The sequence below is a fragment of the Elephantulus edwardii genome, unplaced genomic scaffold, assembly GCF_000299155.1.
Source record: "Elephantulus edwardii isolate Elephantulus edwardi_28Jun2011 unplaced genomic scaffold, EleEdw1.0 scaffold00004, whole genome shotgun sequence".
Taxonomy (NCBI): domain Eukaryota; kingdom Metazoa; phylum Chordata; class Mammalia; order Macroscelidea; family Macroscelididae; genus Elephantulus; species Elephantulus edwardii.
The window spans coordinates 7,906,459-7,927,133 of NW_006399754.1; the positions used below are offsets into that span (position 1 = coordinate 7,906,459).

The 20,675-nt window shown below is 43.1% G+C and overlaps 1 protein-coding gene across 1 annotated transcript in view; it reads right to left on the bottom strand.

Annotated features, from left to right (window-relative positions):
- FREM2 (FRAS1 related extracellular matrix protein 2) overlaps positions 1-20,675 on the bottom strand; it is a 215,332-nt gene that overhangs the window by 101,708 nt on the left and 92,949 nt on the right. The window contains exons 3-6 of the mRNA XM_006879614.1: positions 16,804-16,950; positions 14,013-14,243; positions 4,028-4,153; positions 959-1,210 (exon numbers count right to left, since the gene is read on the bottom strand). Of these exons, the coding sequence (XP_006879676.1) occupies positions 959-1,210; positions 4,028-4,153; positions 14,013-14,243; positions 16,804-16,950 (756 nt within the window). The remainder of the gene's footprint in view (positions 1-958; positions 1,211-4,027; positions 4,154-14,012; positions 14,244-16,803; positions 16,951-20,675) is intronic.

The window sequence follows — 20,675 nt, forward strand, 5'->3', positions numbered from 1 at the left end:
AGTTCATAGCATTCCCTCAGCCTCTTCAAGTGGTAAAACAGCTCACTAGAGATTAAAGGGGAGGAAGTGAGTCAAGAGGGCGCAACTTCAGCACCACCAGGAGAAAACTGCCAATAACAGTGCGTTCACTGAAGCTCCTTGACACAGGGAAGGGCAGGATGCAAAGGACTCTTCAAGGAACACTGAGCTTAGAGATGCAGAAGGAAACAAGGACTTGCCTCCACCATCAACAGCCAGCCAGCCTTCTTGGAGCCAGGACCATGAACTTGGACTCCAAACCTCCTAAACTGTACTAGAATAATGTTTGTTAAAGCCACTCACTTGTGGGATCTCTGTTGCAATCATATTGGCAACTAAGACATTCCTTTTCTCATAAGAAAACACAAAACAATTCTTGACCCAAGAAGATTAGGAACCTTTTGCTCCATTTCTTTTCTGGAAAGAGAGGTTACTTCATGATGCTTGAGATTCCCTGAAGAGGAATGACCCCTTTATTTAAGTTGCCAGTTAGACTTAAATTTTTCCATTTGTTATCTTTCTGGTTATTCACTTAACAGCCTCGCCTGACAGTTGACTTTGAAAAACTGGTTCCAAAACTGAAGTTAAAGCTCCAAAATACCACTTTTCAAAGCAAATACACAAACAACAGGAAATAAATTGGGCTTATTATGATGACTTTGGCTTTTTCTCATGTAATTCAGTGTCCAATCACCTTAGAGTAAATATCAGAGAAATCACACAGACACACACACGTACGCACCTGTGTTCTTTACAGAATGTTAAATCAAGGAAGAAAAATTCATTACTGCAGTCAACTCTGAAACCTAATCACACTATAAAGTCAAGCTTCAAATAAATGTGCACGTTACAATTATTTTAGGACTTTAGAAAGTTGTGCCTGAGTTTTCACTGGCTGGCACGAGGTATGATTTTTTTTTTCAGGTAAGCATGTACTCACCGTCATCTTTATCGGGAACAATGATAACTCGGGCACTGGGAAACTCTGACCCAATCCTGCCCCCCATGGGTGAAGTCAGGAGGACCTGGAAAGCCTCCTCCTCTTCGTACAAGGAGTCATCGATGATAACGATCCGACATGCCTTCTCCTGCTCGCCCTTGTCAAATCGGATGATGCTGGTGTGGTCCTCAGGCCGGGATATGTAATCAGAATAGGACAGTACCGACGTCGGGACAGTTCCAGTGGCCGTCCCTGGAGCCGGAGAGAATCCCAAAGGCTTTCATTAGGAGATATTGCAAGGGTGTTACCAGAAACGGGTTGGGTTGGTTTTTTTTTTTCATATGCAGCATTTTAATAACCAACTGGGTTGTTTTTTTTTTGAAGGGTGGGCTTATAATTTATTTTTTTTAAATTTTATTAGCGTTAATGAACATTTACAGAGATTTTGGGTTTTCATTTATTCATTGTTGCACTGTTTTCTCTAACCTCCTTCCCAGTTTGTTCTTCTTCCCCCCCCCACCCCGAATGTCTGTTTTAATTGTCCAATTGCCACGGTGCTTGTCAAAACCCAACTGGTATATTTTAAGGGAGTTCTGGTGGTTTAGTGGCAAGTAACTCAAAGGTATATGGTTCAAATCCCCCAGCTGCTCCACAGGAGAAAGATGGGCAATCTCCTCTCACGTGATTTACTGCCTCTGAACATCTTCTGAAGGGTCAGCCATGAGTCCAATCCAACTTGATGGAATTCAACAATTGGATAATATAATAACTGTGTAGATGGCTCTACAACTGGTCTGTTTGCTGTACATTAATGGTGTGAGTGTTGCTGTGATGCTGCAAGTTGTCCTACCAATATCTGAAATACCAGGTGTGTCACTCATCATGGAGAGTTCTCAATGGAGTGTCCACTAAGACTAGGAAGAAAGGCCTGGCAATCTAATCCTGAGAATTAGCTCAAGACAACAGCCCAGATCAGAGCAGAGCACTACCTGGTACGAGCTGGGAGACGCTACTTACATCCAGTAGCTTCAACCATGAGCAGAACCTGGCTCAGGATGGGACACATCCTAAGCTGTATATGGGTTTACCAGGAGTCAGAACTGACAACCACAATACCATTCCGGTGTCTGGTGTCAGCTCCATAACTGTCTCAAACATGGGGCATATTAAATGTCAAGAGTTTCATCTCTCTTTCCCATCAATGAAATTTGAGAGCAACAATATTATAGTCTTATTAGAAGCAGGAGTGGCATCCACTTCCTAAACAACATGCCTCTGGAAACTCTATGAACTTTGATAAATGTCGATGGTTATAGAAAGGCTTCAGGTCTTTTGTTCACAGGGTCGCTACGAGTCATACTCAACTCAAAGGCAATCAACAACAACAACAACAATAGTTTTTAGTATTAAAGACATTCTAGCAGGTACAACAGTTAAATGCTTGACTGCTAACTGACACTGGGCAGACTGAGTCTACTCGAGCCTCATGAGAAAGATGGTGGCAGTTGGCTTCTGAAAAGATTACATCATTGCTCTCTAGTCGGTTCCGACTCAGGGAAACCTTCTGTTGAGTTTCTGAGGCTGTAAATCAGTATAAGATGAGATTGCCCATCTTTCTCCTGTAGAGCAGCTGGTGGATTCGAACCACCAACCATGGTGAGCAGCCTGGTATATTACTCACTACCGGGGTTCCTCCTTCCCGAGAGTGTGTGTGTGTGTGTGTGTGTGTGTCTTTCTCATTGTCATTGAATCAGACATAGCTGACCCCCACTGGATTTCCGAGACTGAAAATCAACCAGGATATCCATCTTACAATCTTTACAAGGCAGTTTACTCTGTCTTACATATAAAGTCACTGTGGGCTAGAACTCACTCCACAGCAATGGGGTGACATTAAAATTCTTGCTACACATAGGCCAAGTGCCAATGGTGTTACACATATCACCTCATTCACACCCTAACACTCTACTAGGTGTTGCACACATGGTGACTAATGTTTACTGAGGCTTATACACCAGCTCTGGGACCTGGAGCGCGAGCTGGTGTGGACGGCTGTTGTGCCTTCAAACCACACAATTCAGGGACCTTTCCAACAAAAATCTGCTCGGTCATCAACATCATATGTGACATTTTCTTCTATGTTCTTATAAAACCAGGGTCTTTCCTAATGTGTTGTATAGCAATGAGGGCTAAGAGGAATTTTAGCACTGTCTTCTAAAATATCACCTTTCAGAAGACGCTTACTTCTGAGCAGGATGAATATTAGGCCTCTCGTCTGAAATGAACTTCGTACTAGTTTTAGATTAGTTTGAAATTAGTTTCTTTTTCTTTAATGTGCATTGCTTTGTATTATTTTAAAATGACAATTACTTTATATTCAAGCAGGTATGAGATGAAGGTCTTTAGCTTCAGCTTGTCAAAACTCCTGAGTATTACAATAAATAACATGCAAAGTCAGAAATGCTTGGTGAAAAAAGATCACTTGAGCTGAGTCTTCCAAATTGCAATTCTGAAGGAAGACTTCATTTTAACTTTTTTATTGTGATTTGAGAGAAACTTTACAAAGCAGGTTGGTTATTAATTCAACCAATCATCCGCATTTTGTTTTATAACATTAATTACAATATCCACACCATAATCACACCTTCCCCTCTTCCTTCCCATGATTCTCATTTCCATTAATCCTTCTATCTTACCCCTTCTTGTCTGGAGATCTTCATCTCCTTGGGCAAATACTGCCTATTCTGTCCTGATATGGTTGATGACTCCAAGGAGTGGGGGCCTCCCTGATGTTATTATTGTTCACCTTATAGGCCTGCCTATTGTTCGGCTGAAAGTTAAGCCATTTAAAGGGGATTTTGTTCAAAGTTTGAAGGTTGACTTAGGGCCACCGTCTCAAGGGTTCCACTACTCTCTGACTGAATGAAGACTTCTGGACTAAGATTTTTTTTTCCTTCATGAGAAATGCAATAATAAAATGTATCATTATGGCTAAATGCCAGCGGTACGACATTGAGGCTTATATATGCCAATGGGGAGATATTTCTACTTATTTAAAAATCCAGCTACCTTGTTGTGTAGAACAGACGACCATCAGCTCCTGGCTCACGTCTCCGCTCCTCCTGATGGGAATGAGGAGTTCTCCAACATCTTCTTCGATGGAGTATTCAGACTGGGGGATAAAGACCGTCGACTCTAAGGAGAAAATGCAGGCACAACCAGGAGGGGTTTTCTTTGAGATCCAGATATGTATAATCTTATCTAAATGAAAACTCCCCAAATCACTGATTTCCCCACCACCTTGCATATTCTTTCATAAGAACACAGTGTGCATGGATGGGAAGCAAGAGAAGAAAGAATTAGGTACCAGGTTCTCCAGTGAATGAGTGAATCTAGAGACTAGACCTGTTGTTGTTGTTGTTATGTGCTGTCGAGTCATTTGCGACTCATAGCGACCCTATGTACAACAGCCCTAAACCCTGCTCTATCCTGTGCCAGTTGCATTGCCTCTGACACACTCATCCCGATTACCCCAGTCACTGAATCAATCCACCTCATAGAGGGTCTTCTCCTCCTGCGCTGTCCCTCTACTCCACCCAGCATGATGTCCCTCTCCAAAGAATCTAGAGACTAGACCTAGCATGGCTTTAATCTACAGGAAGTTCTTCCTCCTCAGTTAATAAGGGTTTTCTCCATATTTCCTCTAGGGGGTTCTGGTGGCCTAGTGGGTCAGGAATTGCACTGCCAGCCCAAAGACAGGTGGTTCAAGTTCACCAGCTGCTCTGCAGGAGAAACATGGGAAATCTGTGTAATTTAAAGCCTCAGAAAACCCGGTTGGAGGGTCAGCTGTGTGCCAGTACTGACTCATCTGCAATGATATGGACTGAGTTGACATTTTCTCTAAATTACATTTTGTTCTCCAGGCTGAAATCAAAGGAGCCCTCAGAAATCTCCTTGTTTCACCTGTTATTTTATAGAAGAAGAAACATAGGCTCAAGGTTGAACTGAAATGGTACTGGTTAGGTGAGGATTAGAACTTAGATCTTGCAAACAGCTGTGTTTTTCCTGATGTGTGTCTTTTGGAAGATTTTCAATCAACCAACCAACCAACCCACCCACCCACCCTGTGATTGTCACACTGAATCTGACTCACTACAACCTCCATATTTCCAAATAGAATTGCTACATGGGATTCTGAGCACTGTGCTCGCTGAAGAAACACGCCACCAGCACTTGTCTGTGGCCAAGTGCACCACCCAAGGTCGGGAACGTGCTCAGCTGCTAACAGAAAGAGTTGAAGGTCATGTCTACTCAGGGAGGCCGTGGAAGAAAGGCCTGGCAATCTTCTGAAAATCAGCCATCGAGACCTCTACAGAGCACTCCTCTTCTTCACACCCATGGGGTCACCATGGTTCGGAGTTGACTGGACAGTTGTTTTGAAATCTGACTACGTGTCTATTTCTCTTAGAGATTCAATACACAAAGAAAACCTCTCATTATGTTTAAAACTTAGAGTCACACTGTTAATTTATTTTAAAGAATTTTTTTTTGTACTGGATTACTTACAAAGTTTGCATGCATTGTTTTCACACTGGATCTCTCCCGTTTCCTTTACCCATCACTCCCTCTACCCATTAAATTGTGTGATCCTATAATTAAGCACCCTCCTTCTCTGCCCCTCCTCTCTGCTCCTACACTCTTCCCCCTTGGATCCTCATACATCTTTTACTAGTTATCTTTCTATTTCTACAATAACGGTTTTATACTGTAGTTGTTCTTATGGGGCTGAGTTAGTTCACTTAGCATAATGCTCTCCAGCCCCTCTCAAGTTAGGTAGTGATTTACAAAATCATTGCTCCTGCATGCTGCACAGTATTCTGCTGTGTGAATGTACCATAGTTCATTATTTAAACCCCTAGATTTTTAGGAAAAGGAACCCTGATGGTAGAAGTTCAAACACCCCCCCACCCCATTGGAGACAGATCGAGCACTCTGCTTCCTTAAAGATTACAGCCTCACGACCCCCTTTGGGCAGTTATGTTCTGCCACATTGGGTCAGTAAGAGGCAAAGTAAACTTAATAAATAGCAGCAAACAACAACAAAAATTTGAGTATGAAAGAAGTATCGTGTTGGATGTGCAACCCAGCTCACTGTAGACTAAGCTACCAGAGCTTCATATACATATATATATATATACATACATACATACATACATACATATATGTGGGTGTATGTGCATGTATGCCATGGATGCTTTGTATGTATTTGCCTCCAGTTGCCATCAAGTGGATTCTGACTCATGGCTGACCTCATAGGTCTCCCGGTTTACTAGTATACCTAATGTAAGAGTGGCTTCCACTGCCTAAACCACATGCCTCTGAAAACACTATGCACTTTGATAAATGTTGCTAGTTGTAGAGGGGCTTCAGGCCTTTTGTTCACAGGATCGCTATGAGTCATGCTTGACTCGACAGAAATCAACAACAAAAACAACAACAACAACAACACATGATTAGTCCCCTTCTAAGTTTTGTAATTAAAATCTGTAAAGGCCCATGAGTCACGTATGACATATAAGCCTCCCACGTGTGTCAGTGCAGAGCAAACTCCATTGAGTTTTCAGTGGCTGACTTCACATGTAGACTGTCAGGCTCTTTATGTCTATGCATGTACATGTGTATGCATCTATGTCACTGAGAGAAAATCCAGGACTATCGTGCAGAAACGCAGCAGGCCCTTCACCAAGTCCAAGGGACACGTAAGAAAAATCAGCCACAGTGAGTCCTCTCAGATGCTAACAGCAATTATTCCTAAGTGTCTGGGTTACAGTTGACTATCTTCTAGTTCTTCACACGCCCCAGACTTTTCTACAATGAACAACTATCACTTTTACATTTCCTATTAAATGGACTCATTTCATTTTTCTTCAAAGAAGGGGAAATAGGTCCGATTGGAGCCATAACCCTTTATAGTCGCAGATAAAGCGGAAAGAACTGGCCTCATTCTTTATTAGGCCACGTGACCATCCTGAAATGAATACTTTGCTTTGCAAGTCAAGTTTTTATTTTTAAGTCTTGGCACTGCTGCAAGTTATGGAAGAAAGACTTCTGTTCTCAGTTATAAAGCAATTGCAGTTATATGTGAAAAAGGATCAAATGCTCTTCCTTCTCCTCAATTATAACACACGGATGTGGAAGGAAGACAGTGCTAACGGCAGAGAAGAACTGAGCACCGACAGCAGACAAAGCGCAGTAGACTGAGGAAGGCTCTCTTAGCTGTCACGCTCACTCTGAGCTGTCATGTCAGATCTGATTTATAGCTGCCCCTCCCTTGGGATTCTGAGGCTCTAAATTGCATGAGAGGAAACTCCCCCCATCAGTCTCCCCCAGAGCCACTGGTGGATTTGAACCACCAGAGAGGCATGGCTCGTTGGTCAGTAGTGCAATTCTCTAGGGACTGTGCCACAAACTCCCTTCCCCCCCTTTGCTGCATTACAAATAAGTCAGAACTGATGCTGTTCTGATGCAGTCAGTGGTGGTTCGATGGCTGAATTCTGACTTGTACGTAGGAGACCTGGGTTCTATTCTGACCAATGTCTCTCACATACACCCGCCCCTGGTCTGTCAGCGGGTGCCTGCATGCTGTAGGGATATATTCCAGGCTGCAGAAGAGTTTCTAGACTAAGATGCACTAGGAAGAAAGGCCTGGAGCTCTGCTTCCCAAACTTAGCTAGTGAAAGCAGAAGTTCGGTCTGCCTCCTGTTAAAAGGACAGTAGTGCAGGGTCAGGCAACTTTTGTGTCACTGTGCGTGGCATCCGATGAGCCAGGGGCTAGCTCGGGAACCAATAGCAACAACAATACAAACAAAAACACAGTGTGCACAAACTGCCTGACCAGTGATGCTGGGAACAGCTTTCCACTCTGTGTGTGAAGACAGTACATGGAGGGCTCTGACATTTCTGTGGCTGGTTTCTCGCCAAAGGACCTCGTAACAGAAACCAAAAACCCATTTTCAGCATGGCAACCCCAACTTCTAGCAACCCCAACTCCTCAGTCAGGTTTCCAAGCCTGTAAATCTTTTCAGGAGGAGACCTCCCATTGTTCCCTATACAGCTAGCAGATGAATTCGAACTGCTGATCTTTTGGTTCATAGGGCAACCTGTTAAGCTCTGTGAAAACATGTAAATCACATGGTAAGTTTTATTGGTGGTTCAGTTTATAAGGTCATTTGAGGAGGGACGAATTCATCATATCTGGTAAAATAAAAATTCATTGCTGAAAGAGGAAGACCCTCAACCAGGTGGATTAATCCAGTGGACTGCCAAATACATCTCTAATGCAGTCCATTGCTGCACTGATTGCCTGTGGTGGTGGTGTTGGATTGGATAGTATTTAGTTCTAGTGTATTAAGCAGCTAGAAGTTGAAGCCAACTGGACAATACCTAACAACAACAATATGAGGTCTGAGATGATCTTTCAGTACAATGCAAACTTGTTCAATAAAGAGAATCTTTGGATAATTTTTGTTTATATATTAAACATCATTGTTTAGTGACCATGCAATCTTTCAGCACATTTTTCAAATAGCTTTGTTTTGTACTATTTGTTTTCTCATTTACCTATCAGTGTCGTCAAATGTGTGACCACTTAACAAGGGGCTGGAATATTTGTTTCTTTTAAGATGACTCATGCTTCACACTGAGCAGAGTCCTTCAGAGGGAAAAAGTGTCGAAGCTGCAATTCCTGAAGCCTCTGTCACCCTCCCCAGTGCTGCAGGTAGCTGTTGGCTGTTGTTGTTAGGTGTCTCCAAGTGAACCACGACTCCCAGTGGCCCTGTGGACACCAGAGCTGAGCTGTGCCCTATGCTGTGCCAGCCTCACCGTCTCTGATATATCAGAGCCCACTGTTGGCAGTTGCTGCTTCAATTTATCTCATGGGGGGGGGCTTCTCTCTTTCTCTAGTGCAGTTAGCTAGCCCTTAGTTAATTTTAGGCTGTCAACTTGGGCATAAAACAAACCATCGGTCAGTCATCTCCCTATGTCAATATTGCCAATGGGTAAATATTATAGAACTACTTTATACCATCTGACTTCTTGCTCATGAAACAGGTTTGGTTCATCGAACCTAACTGAGAAAGAACCAAACAAACCCCTAAGCCATCAACACCCTCTGTTGACCAGTCAGTTCTGATCCATAGTGATTCTCCGTTAGGTTTCCAAGGCTCTAACTCTTCACAGGAGTCGACTGCCCATCTTCCTTCCTCAGAGCAGCTGGGGATTTGAACATTTTGCGATCTTTTGGTCAGCAATGCAACACACTATGAAATTTGATTTGTCTTTCTTTTTATCCAGCAATATTCCTTTGATTAAAATACATTAAAATGTATATTCCTCTGTTGTTGTTGTTATGTGCCGTCGAGTTGCTTGTGACTCATAGCGATCCTATGTACAACTGCCCTAAACCCTGCTCTAGCCTGTGCCAATCACACTGCCTCTGACACACCCATCTCCATTACCCCAGTCACTGAATCAATCCACCTCATAGAGGGCCTTCCTCTCCTGCGCTGTCCCTCCACCCTCCCAAGCATGATGTCGCTCTCCAAGGGCCTGTCCCTCCTTACAACATGTCCAAAATATGTCAGATGAAGCCTTAGAATCCTTGCCTCCAAGGAGCAGCCTGGTTTAACCCTCTCCAGGATGAATCTGTTTGTTTTCTTGGCAGTCCATGGTACCCTCAATACTCTTCTCCAGCACCACAGCTCAAAGGCATCAATTCTCCTTCTGTCCTCCCTAGTCATTGTCCAACTCTCTGATGCATAACAAGTGATTGCGAAGACCATGGCCTGTATCAGGCACACCTTAGTCTCCAGAGTGACACCATTGCTCTTCAGTACTTTGGAGAGGTCCCTAACAGCAGACTTTCCCATCGCAATACATTTTTTTTATTTCCTGGCTGCTGGTGCCAAGAGTGTTGACCGTATATTCCTCTACAATAATGTATTTATTCACTGTTGGCAAGAAGCTGTGCTGCAATCCTGAAGGCACACGGCTCAAATCCACCAGCTACTCCACAGAAGGATGGACACTCTTCTCCCATGTGACTAACCGTCTCTGAAAGCCAGCTGGAGGGTCAGCTGTGGGTCAGTTCTGACTCGATGGTACACAGCACGAGAACGTATTAAATAGTTTAACCTGATCTCGCCTTACCAAAGGCAATTACAAAGATCAAATATTGAATCTATTACCTGACAACTGAGTTTTAGCTATAAATATAGGAGAATAAGCCCATTTCAATTAGAAGATGGAAGACGCTCTACCTGGACAAACTAATCAATTTCCCCAAACACTTTCAGGCTTTCGGTTACTCCAATACCTCTATATATGAAGTTGTGTCATTTATGTACAATAAATATACATAAAACTAAGTCAATTCTGTTTAGAAATAAAAGGAAAAAAAGAAATGGAATTACTACATGAAATAAGAACTTGCACCTCTTACATGCTTTCTTACAACAGAAAGGAAAATTATGACTATTAAGTAATATCTATATGCTTCTAAAGGAACTTTGGTCATACAATGTGAAATGCTAAATGAAAGGCCAGCAGTTCAAATCCACCAGACACCCCACAGGGGAAACACAGGCAATCTTTTCTGTAAAGATTTACGGCCTCAGAAAATGGAAGTGGTTCAGAAACCAACTCTTTGTGGAAAGATGAAGGAATACGGAATCTCTTAAAATGATAGTTTCAACTCGATGGCACATAACAATAACGTTAGGTTCATAGGATTAGAAAAGACAATCTATGCATTGTACATTGGGAAATGAAATTATAATAAAAGCCATTTTTATTTGCTCAAGGCCATACTTTGGAAGCAAGAGTCACATTCACTTCCTAAACAACATGCCTCTGGAAACTCTATGAACTTTGATAAATGTCGATAGTTGTAGAGGGGCTTCAGGCCTTTTGTTCATAGGGTCGCTATGAGCTGTGCTCAACTTGAAGGCAATCAACAACAACAACAACAACAACATACAATGAACTATAAGTGGTAGACCTAGGAGGTAAAGTCTGAACTTACAATGTCAAGACCAATTTTCAACACAGCACTGCTCAGTTATCAGGGATGAGGGCTGGAATTAATCTAGAAAATTCTAGAAACTTGGAGATGATCATTTATGAAAAGAAATGGTGGCAGAGTTTTATCTGGTTGTTGGCTAGCTTCCATTAAGTCTGGGCATGGGGGGGGGAAGGAAGGAGGGAGGGAGGGAGGGAGAGAAAGAGAGAAAGAGAGAGAGAGAGAGAGAGAGAGAGAGAGAGAGAGAGAGAGAGAGAGACTGATGGATTAATTTTTTTACTACCGCACTGCCTAGACTAAGTACATCACTCTGAAATTATAAATAGGAAGACAGGAAGGAGTTTAATGTCTAATTTCTAAAGGTAAAGAATGACTGTTGTGCCAAGTGGTAAACACCACCACAAAGACTTGAAACAAACTCTAACTAATGGGCCAGTTTATAATGGCTATTAAAACTGTCATGGGCTTGTTGAACAGAGAGAAGGGGGGGGGGGAAACAACCAACAACCCAACCCTTAATTCTGTAAGCATTTACTCAAGGCTAGAAGAAATTTTAATTCTTTATCCCTCGATAATGCAGATAAAATTTAATTAAATGCTAACTGCGCTTTCATGAAAATCATAAACGTAATTGAAGTTCGCATTTAACTAAAACGCAGAGACGGTAGTTAAACAAATGAAGCTCTGCTCTTCTATCTTCTCGCTCCAATTCCACCCGGTCGTCTAACACAGGCATTTGCTCATGAGTCTCAGTAGATTATATCTTTGCAGGACGTTTAAGAGTTTTCTGACTGACAAAATAGAGTAGGCTGGCAGTTTAAAAGAAAACCATGTCTGGCTCCTGACAGGATTTCAGCTTTACAAGAGGGTCTACAAGCTTTGTGTAAACTCCAGCCCTCAAAAAACCCGTCAGACTCCCCCCAGCCCCCCCTTACTACCTTGAGACAAGCCAGGGCTGTAAAACTATCAGGGGAGGAAAAGGTCAAATTACACACAAAAGCAGGAAGGTTTACTTTTACCAACCTCAGCCAGTGGTGGGTGCACTGACGAGAATACTTAATCTGGTAGAAATGAGCCTTGGTCAGAGATGCTGTGTTTGCCGTGAGAGGGAGCGGGTGGATGACTCCTTCGGATGTTATGTAGCAAATGCAGACACCCATGGCCAAACGAGAACTCTTGGATGGTGACTAGATGTAGGGAAGTTGGATCATAAAATGCGGACAAGCAACGAATCCTCAGTTTAATTTTTAAGCCATTTGTTTTTGAAAGTGATAAATTAATCCACAAAAAAATGACAGACACAATATTGGTCCTAAAAAGATGGAATTAGATGTTTGAAAGCGATATATGATTGCGTGTTATGGCTACGACGAGAGTCGAGAATGAGGCTGCATAGTGGAGTGTACTCGGGGTGGGAGGGGGGATTGTGTAGCAATGAAGGAATTTTTCTTTTATTTTTCAGAGAAGAGCGAACTGGGGGGAGGGGTGGGCAGGGAGGAAAGTGCAACAATGAATGAATGGAGATCCAAAATCTCTGTAAATGTTCATTAAAATTAATTTTTAAAAAGGATGGAATTAGAAGAAGAACACAGAGATAACCTAGCATAGAGTTTGCTGTTGTTAGGTGTCATCAAGGTGAGTATGACTCACAGCAACCCTGTGAACAGCCAACTCGAACCCTGCCCTATCCTGAGCCGTCCTCATCATCTCTGACACACTCATTCCTATCCCGAAGTCACCATGTCAACCCATCTCGTTGGCTGTCTTCCTCTCCTTTGCCGACCCTCAGCCTTTCCAAGTCCAGCCTTGCCTAGCTGCAAGTCCAAAGTATGAATGAGGAGGCTTGGCAATCTTTGCCTCCAAGAAGCATGCTGGCTGTGACTTCTCCAAGACACACCGATTTGTTCTTTCGGCAGTCCACGGGAGACTGGGGAAAAAAAGAAAGGTTTACCTGAACAGGTATTTTCGTTCTCTCCGCCTACAATATAGGAAGTTATTCTGGTAATTCTAAGGCTTTGTCCCCCTGATAGTCTGGATCCATCAGAAAGATGGACAATTTCCTCTTGTACAACTCACAGCATCAGAGACCCAAAGTAAGGTCGCTATGAGTCTTAACCGGTGACAATTAGCTGAAAGATTAATAGTATTTCACTAATGGTGGTTCCAGCCCACCAGCCATCCTTTGGGAGAAAGAAAAATGACAACCTTCAGTACCCAGTGGGGTGATTCCCCCCTATCCTACAGGGATATCAGCAGTCAGAACTGACTAGACAGCAACAGGTTAGTCTAAAGGTTGGCAGTTCAAATCCATCCATTGGTATTTTAGGGAAAAATGGCTGGTTGGTTGGTAATCAGCTTCCATAAAGACAGCCCTAGAGCACAGCTCCCCTTTCGTCACACGGGGTTGCCAGGATCGGAAGGGCCTCAAAGGCATAGGCTCTGCTATTTGTATCTTCACAGAAAGTCCAAACACTGACACTTTTTGTAGAAGGTGTTTTGTCATAAAAACATAAGCATAAGAGAGGAGAGTTGAAATGCCACAATCAGATTCAGAAGACATCTTAGTCTCAGCATCAACAGGTCCGCCAAATCCGGAAGAAAACGATGGAAATCATGACCCAAAAGGTGCAGACAAATAACCTGAAAGAGGTGGTCAAGAAATTGATTCCAGACAGCATTGGGAAAGACACAGAAAAGGCTTGCCAGTCTATTTATCCTCTCCATGCTGTGTTTATTAGGAAAGTAAAAATGCTCAAGAAGCCGAAGTTTGAATTGGGCAAACTCATGGAGCTTCGTGGTGAAGGTGGTCGCTCTGGAAAAGCTACTGGAGATGAGACAGGTGCTAAAATTGAATCAGCTGATGGCTATGAGCCACTAGTTCAAGAATCTGTTTAAAATTCAGCCTTTTAATAATTACAAATAAAAATTATTATTTGTGGGGGGAAGAAAAGACAGGAGAGTTGAGAGTGTCCCTACCGTCTCCGGGGTCCACGATCTCCACCGTGGTCTCGGCCGGGAACTCGAGGGCCGCCAGCACGGGCTCGGACAGGACCACCTGGAAGCTCTCGGACCTCTCGTACTGGCCGTCGCTCACCAGGCGCACCCTCCACGTGGCCCGCGTCTGGCCTGGGTTGAACTGCACTTGCCTCTGAGCTTTGCCCCTGAAGTCTTTGTCTCTTTGCGCAGTGCCGTCTCTCGTGCCAATACCTCCATGGAAAAAACAAGAGCATCATTTCAGTTTGACGTCTACTTTGACTCTGTGTGCAGCTCAAAGTCGCTGGGGGATCAAATGATTTGCTGACTATTACTACCCTAAACATTGGAGGTTCGAACCCAACACCAGCAGCAAGGAAGGAAGATCTTAGGGTTAGGGTTACAGACAAGACGCCCTGGAATATCCCACCCTGTACACGCATGTGGATGCCGGGAGTTGGGATCCGCTCAGCAGCAATGCCTTTTTGTCTTATTTACTCTGCAGAGCAGCACTAAGGCTCTTTTGATTCCTTGAAATGGGAAATTCAACAGGAGGCGCTCTGGTGGTGCAATGTGTCTCATGTTGCCCTACAACCCAATTCACCAGCTGCTCATGGAAGAAAGATGGGGAGTCTCCTCCCATGAAGAATGGAGGGTCACCAGGAGTTGGAATCCCCTGGGCAGCAGCAGTTTAAATTGAGTTTCTATGATGAAAAGCACTAGGAGTGGGGTGACACCAAAAAGTTGACCCTTCAGTAAGTTTTCAGAGGTGGTAAATCACATAGGGGAATTTGTCCACATTTCCTTTGAAGAACAGTTAGTGAATTCAAACCAACTACCTTTCAGTTGCCAGTGGAAGGAACTCTTTACTCATTAAGCCTCCCAGGCTGTATGATGAAAGTGTCTTCCAACAGGTGTCGTGTGCAGCTGTTCTAACTCTGGTTTTGGCATATGTAGCCCTTGACATATGAGTAGACCCCATGATGATGTTTTTTGATTTTTATTTTCAAACTCTTATACTAAGAGTTCCTGGGTGGCACAAATGATTAATGTTAGAAGTTTCAGCCTACCCACAGGAACTGCGAAAGAAAGGCCTGGCAATTTTCTTCTGAAAATTCAGACGCTGTTTGGAACACAGTTCTACTTGGATATACTGCAGTCACAATGAGCCTGAGTCCACTTAAAGGGAACTGGTACTGATAACCTTACATTTGAACTGTCTACAGTACAAGATCCCTTACGTATATAATCAGCTAAATCAACTAACTGCCATTCAGTTGGTCTGACCCACAACGCCACTGCACTGGGTTTCCCAGGTGGTGAATCCTTAGGGGAGGAGAATGCCTAGCTTTCTCCAAAGGAGCAGCTACTGGAGTCAAACCACAGACCTTCTAGTTATCAGCAAAATATATAGCTATTAAAGAACCCTATTTTGCATGTTTTGCATCTATTTTGCATACGCAGCTGTATATTATAAAACTCAATACCTCAAACTCATAGCTGTCAAGCTGTAACAGGCTCACAGTGGGTGTTACAATGCTATAAAATGCAAGGGAAACAAATGCCCACCTTTCCCTCAAATATTATTAAGACAAGGAAAAATCCTCTAACTAGAAAATACAAGCTAATAAGAGGCTCTGTGAGTCAAATAGACCCTCTAAGTCATAAATTGCTAAGAATAAACAAATAACTTTATAATACTATCTAAACATTTAAGAGGACCCAATTCAGTGTTTTTCCAACATGGTCATTTCAGATTTTTCTTTGTGGGTTGTCCTTGAGTTCCATGAAATCATCTGAAAAGAACTGGAGACTACTAGCCCCACTGTTGAGTTGATTCACGCACATATCAACCCTTCGTTGAGCTTCTGAGGCTGTGAATCTCGATGGGAGGGGGCTGTCCTCCTGTCTCCCATGGTGCCACTGATAGGTTTGAACCAACTTTCTTTCCGTTAGTGCAACAGGCTAGGATAGAGGGTTATTAAGAGCAGAATGTTTGGCTCGAGGCCCGTTTCAGTTAATGGGAGGACTAGATTTCCAAATCTCTGACTGTGCTGTCTGGAGATTTCACCACTCCTGGGCCAATTGCTCAAACCATAGAGGCAGTTTGTAATAAGCACCAATTAAAGAAAAACTATAAAACTGTAGACACACAAATACCAGTATGTCATTAGCAGAATAAATCTATGAGGATTCTCAGTGAGTCAAACGAATAGAAAACGATTTTTAAAAGGATTTCTTTGTATTATGATACCTTTAGAGAAACTGGAAAACAAGGCAGATTTAAGAGACATAATGTCTTGTGACTGCAAGAGTATTAAAAAGTCTAAAAAAGAAATGCTCGGTAACATTTCTCATTTAATTTTTAAAAGTTGAGGTTTTTTTTTTAAATTTTTAATTTTTTTTAAGAGTGTGGAGAGGGGGTTAAAAACTCTGGTTTTTCAAAATAGAAATGAAACTGGACCGAAAGACAGCCATTCACCCACAACCACGTTGCAAACTCTCCTTTGACATACATGGGTTATCCTGAGTTGGAAACTGCTCAAGCGCAACTGTTGAAATGTTTTAGTTGTTTGTTTTTAAAAAATGAAACCAGCCTTATGCTACCAGGGCACAGCTGGTGCAGAGAACACGCAGTATTAGTCCCACACAAATCTCTCTCACTTTGAATGTCAGTATCTTCTTAGCTTATTCAAAGCAACTTGCTATTTTCAATACAGTAGGAACATCAAGAATCTGTGCTGCAGAATGGGATTTTGAGGCAGAAGCCCACCTCTCCCTTCATTTAGCTTACTTATAAACGAAGTTTCTCCCAAGTAACCCCTGCGTTTAAGAACAACATCCAGGAACGGTGAGTCCTCGTTGACCAGGTAATACTCCTTCTCAAAGGAGATCCACGCCCAACTCAAATGAAAATGCTGATTGGTCAGTTTGTTTCCTCCTGGAAAACAAAAAGGTAGAAGCCTCAGTTTAGTTGTTCTCTTGAACCAGTAACCTTACAAATTCCACACCAGCCAACACCCAGTCCAGTTTCTTGGTTTGACACACAAGACCACAATATGTACCCTGAGCTCTAGATTTCTGTTTAGTGAGTATTCTGTAAAAATATAGCAGCTGATGGCATCCTTCACAGAGCTTGCTGATTTTTAGGGCACGAACGTGATGACAAGGGGGTAGCATGGTGACCCTGGAATGAGTAGTCCCAACCTCAAGCAGTTGAGTTACAGGATGCTTACTCCCCACTAGGTGGCGCCGCAGCAGCAGCGTATTCTGCACAATCTGATGCAAGGTACATCCCAGAGGTCCTGGAAAGCACACACACAATTTCACAAATACCTTTCTCTGGTTCACTGAACAGCCGTGTGGAAGGCTTTAATTATAACCACTTAAGAAAAAAAACCAAATATCCCTTCTCCGCCTCCCTTCCTCTCTCTACTCCTCAGACCTTCTCACTGATCCCTGGGGGCCAGAGATAAGACTTTTTCTCCTCCCACCTCTCCATCACCCCTGGAGCTGGCTGTCCAGCAAGGGAAAAATCAAGCTTGTGTGTGATCTCTCGAATGTGAAAGCTACTCCGCTGGGTAAATGAAAAGAGGACTGGTTATCAGCGGATCACTCTGCACCAATCCCTCCGCCGCCTTTGATCTACACCAATTATTTCAGGGTAAGGTGAGGCTTGTAAACAAAGGCATTGAGCTCCTTTTAAGTCTTCCTACAAAAGGATAGAAAAGAAAAAAATAAAGAACACCCCAAATAATAAACACAGCTAGAGGCAAAGCTTTAATACTAGTTGGGTTCTTTTTCTTCTTCCCTCTTTCTGACTTCATGGGAGAAAAGGAGACAGGAAAAACAGCAAGATATGAATATATTGGGAGCGGGGGTGGGGGGGAAATACAGAGGGAAGACCCAGGGGGAAATGTTCATCTGAAGAGTGCAGCGTACTTGGAGCTATCCATGTGACACTCAGTGAAGATGAAGACAAAAATGGAGGAGGTTTGCCCAGTTGCTGCTGTCTGAGTTGTAGATTCTTGTTGTTGGGACTGTCCAGTTCACAGGACTCATTGCAACCCCGCGAAGCACAGATCAGAACCTTGTCCTGTCCGGCATCCCCCTCCCGCTCTCCATCATGCTCCAGCCCGTTCTAGTGGACCTATGTCACTTCCTCTCACTGCGGCTCTTCCTCTCTTTCACTGACCCTCTGCTTACTCCAGCACGACGTCTTTTCTCAAAGACTAACACCTCTTGAAAACATGTGCAAAGCGAGTAAGATGAAGCGTCATCATTTTTGCCTCCAAGGAGCAGCTTGGTGGCACGTCCTCCAAGATCGATTTCTTCGTTCTTTCGGCAGTTCATGGTCTGCTAAATACGCTTCACCAACATCACAATTCAAAGGCACTGGTCTTTCACTGGCTTCTGTGTTCACTCTCTTAACTTTCACATGAAAATGAAGCCATTAAAAAACACCATGCCTTGGGCCAGATGCAGTTTAATCTTTCAACTGACATCCTGGCTGCAAATATGCACAAGCCTTTTAGATAGAGATACACCATTGTGGGAGGGTGTAAGGCCAGAAGATGTTCATGGCATCTGATCCCATCAGTCCTTTTATGGGACACTCACATTAACAGAAGTGATACAATTATGCAAGAAAACAGTCATTGCAATAGTATCTAATAGCCCCAAGCCTAAAAAAATAATTATGAAACTATGGTACATCACATCAGAAAATATAGTTCACCCATTAAAAAGAAACAGTAAGTATTCATTGAAACATTTTTTCCAAGGGAAGCTAAGGGAACCCTGGTGGTGGAGAGGCTAAAACACTTGGTGGTTCAAACCTACCAGCTGCTTCCTTAAAGAGCGCAGTGTTGGAAAGCCTCTGGGGCCATGCAGTCTGTCCCACAGGGCGACTCTGTGTCGGTGTTGATTGGACAGATGTGTGTCTGGGTGGTGCAAAAACACGTGCTGATTACCTAAAAGTTCATGGTTTAATTCCACTTAAAGACACCACGGAAGAAAGGCCTGATGGCCGGTTTTCAAGGTCCCAGCATTGGAGCCGAGCTATTCTGAGTCCATGAGCGGCATGGAACAGCAGCAGCCACAGCAAACCGAAACCCACTGCTGTTAGGTCGATTCTGCTTTATAGTGGCCTTCCGTCGGCTTTCTGAGGCTCTAAATCTTCACAGAAGGAGACTGACGGGCCATCTCTCTCTTCCAGAGCGGCTGGTGGATTTGAACTGCTGACCCTGTTGGTTGGCAGTCTCACACATAATGTATCATGAGAGCTCCTTACGTTAGGCACATCGCGTTCCCCCTCTGTGTTGTGAGGTGCTGCGGACTCTGACTCATCAAGACCCCTGTGGAACAGGACGAAACACTGTTGGCTCCTGTGCCGTTCTCCCAGCTGTTGCTTCGTGTCAGTGCACCGGTGTAGCCGCTGTGTCAATCAATTTTTTTTTAAATTTTTAAAAATTTATTTATTTTTCATTTCAATGAACATCTACAGAGATTTTGGAATTCCATTCATTCACTGTTCCACCCTCCCCCCCCCACAACCCCCCCCCCCCCCCCGCCCCGTTTGCTCCTCTCCTTGAAAAGCAAAAGCAAAACTCCCTCACTGGATCAATTTTGTTGAAGGTCTTCGTCTTTAGCCTGACCCTCTACTTTATCATGTATGATGTCCTTCTCCAGGTTCTGATCCCTCCTTGTAACACATCCAGAACACAATTGAGGACTGGTTAGCTGTCTTAAATCCACTTGCATCCCACTTCACCTTTGCAGTTTCCATACAGTTGTGACACCCATTAAGTCAACTTCTCTCTTCCAAATTGCATTTACTCCTGATCTTACTCCCATTGCCCTCAGCATGCTCCCTCAGAGATCAAGCTTGGAGTCTCCCTCTCAGCTGTTCCTTTATTGGTTACTCTGGACAGCGCCACACTTTGATATCCTCTTATTGCTGTATATGCACTTGCCTTATTTTTTTTTTCAATAGGCAGCAAACTCCAGCAGGAATAAAGAATGCTTTTTAAAGACCTTTTTGATGTTACCTATTTTATTTTAGAAAGCTCTGGTGACTTAGTGGTAAGAAGCTTTGCTGCAGTTCCAAAGGCACATGGTTCAAATCCACCAGTTACTTCATTAAAGAAATATGGGCAATATTCTTCTGTGCAATTTACTGCCTCTGAAAACCAACTGGAGGGTCAACTGTGGTTGGTTCCAACTCAATGGCAAGCAACAACAACAACACACTTTCCCTTAGTTTTTTGGTTGGTTATTTTTACAACAATGGACTCAGACACTCTTTGTCCCTTCAAGCCTGGCTCCGTACAATGTTGTTCTGGTTCATCTATGTTATGCTGTGTTTGACAAATTTGTCATTATTCCTTATTCTTATTAATCATTATCTATTCTCTGTTATCCATTCTTTATTATTTATATGTTGTTATTGTTGTTACATATTGTTGAGTCTGAACCGACTCATAGTTGACCCTCAAAAGGGTGTTCAGGGGCCGTAAATCACATGGGAGGAGATGACCCACCTTTCTTCTTCTAAGGAGCTGGTGGATTTGAACCTTTTGAGTTGGCAGCACAACTCTTTACCAGATCTCTCTCTCTATTATTGTTTTATTATTATATGTCTATTATCTATGTGGATATATTACC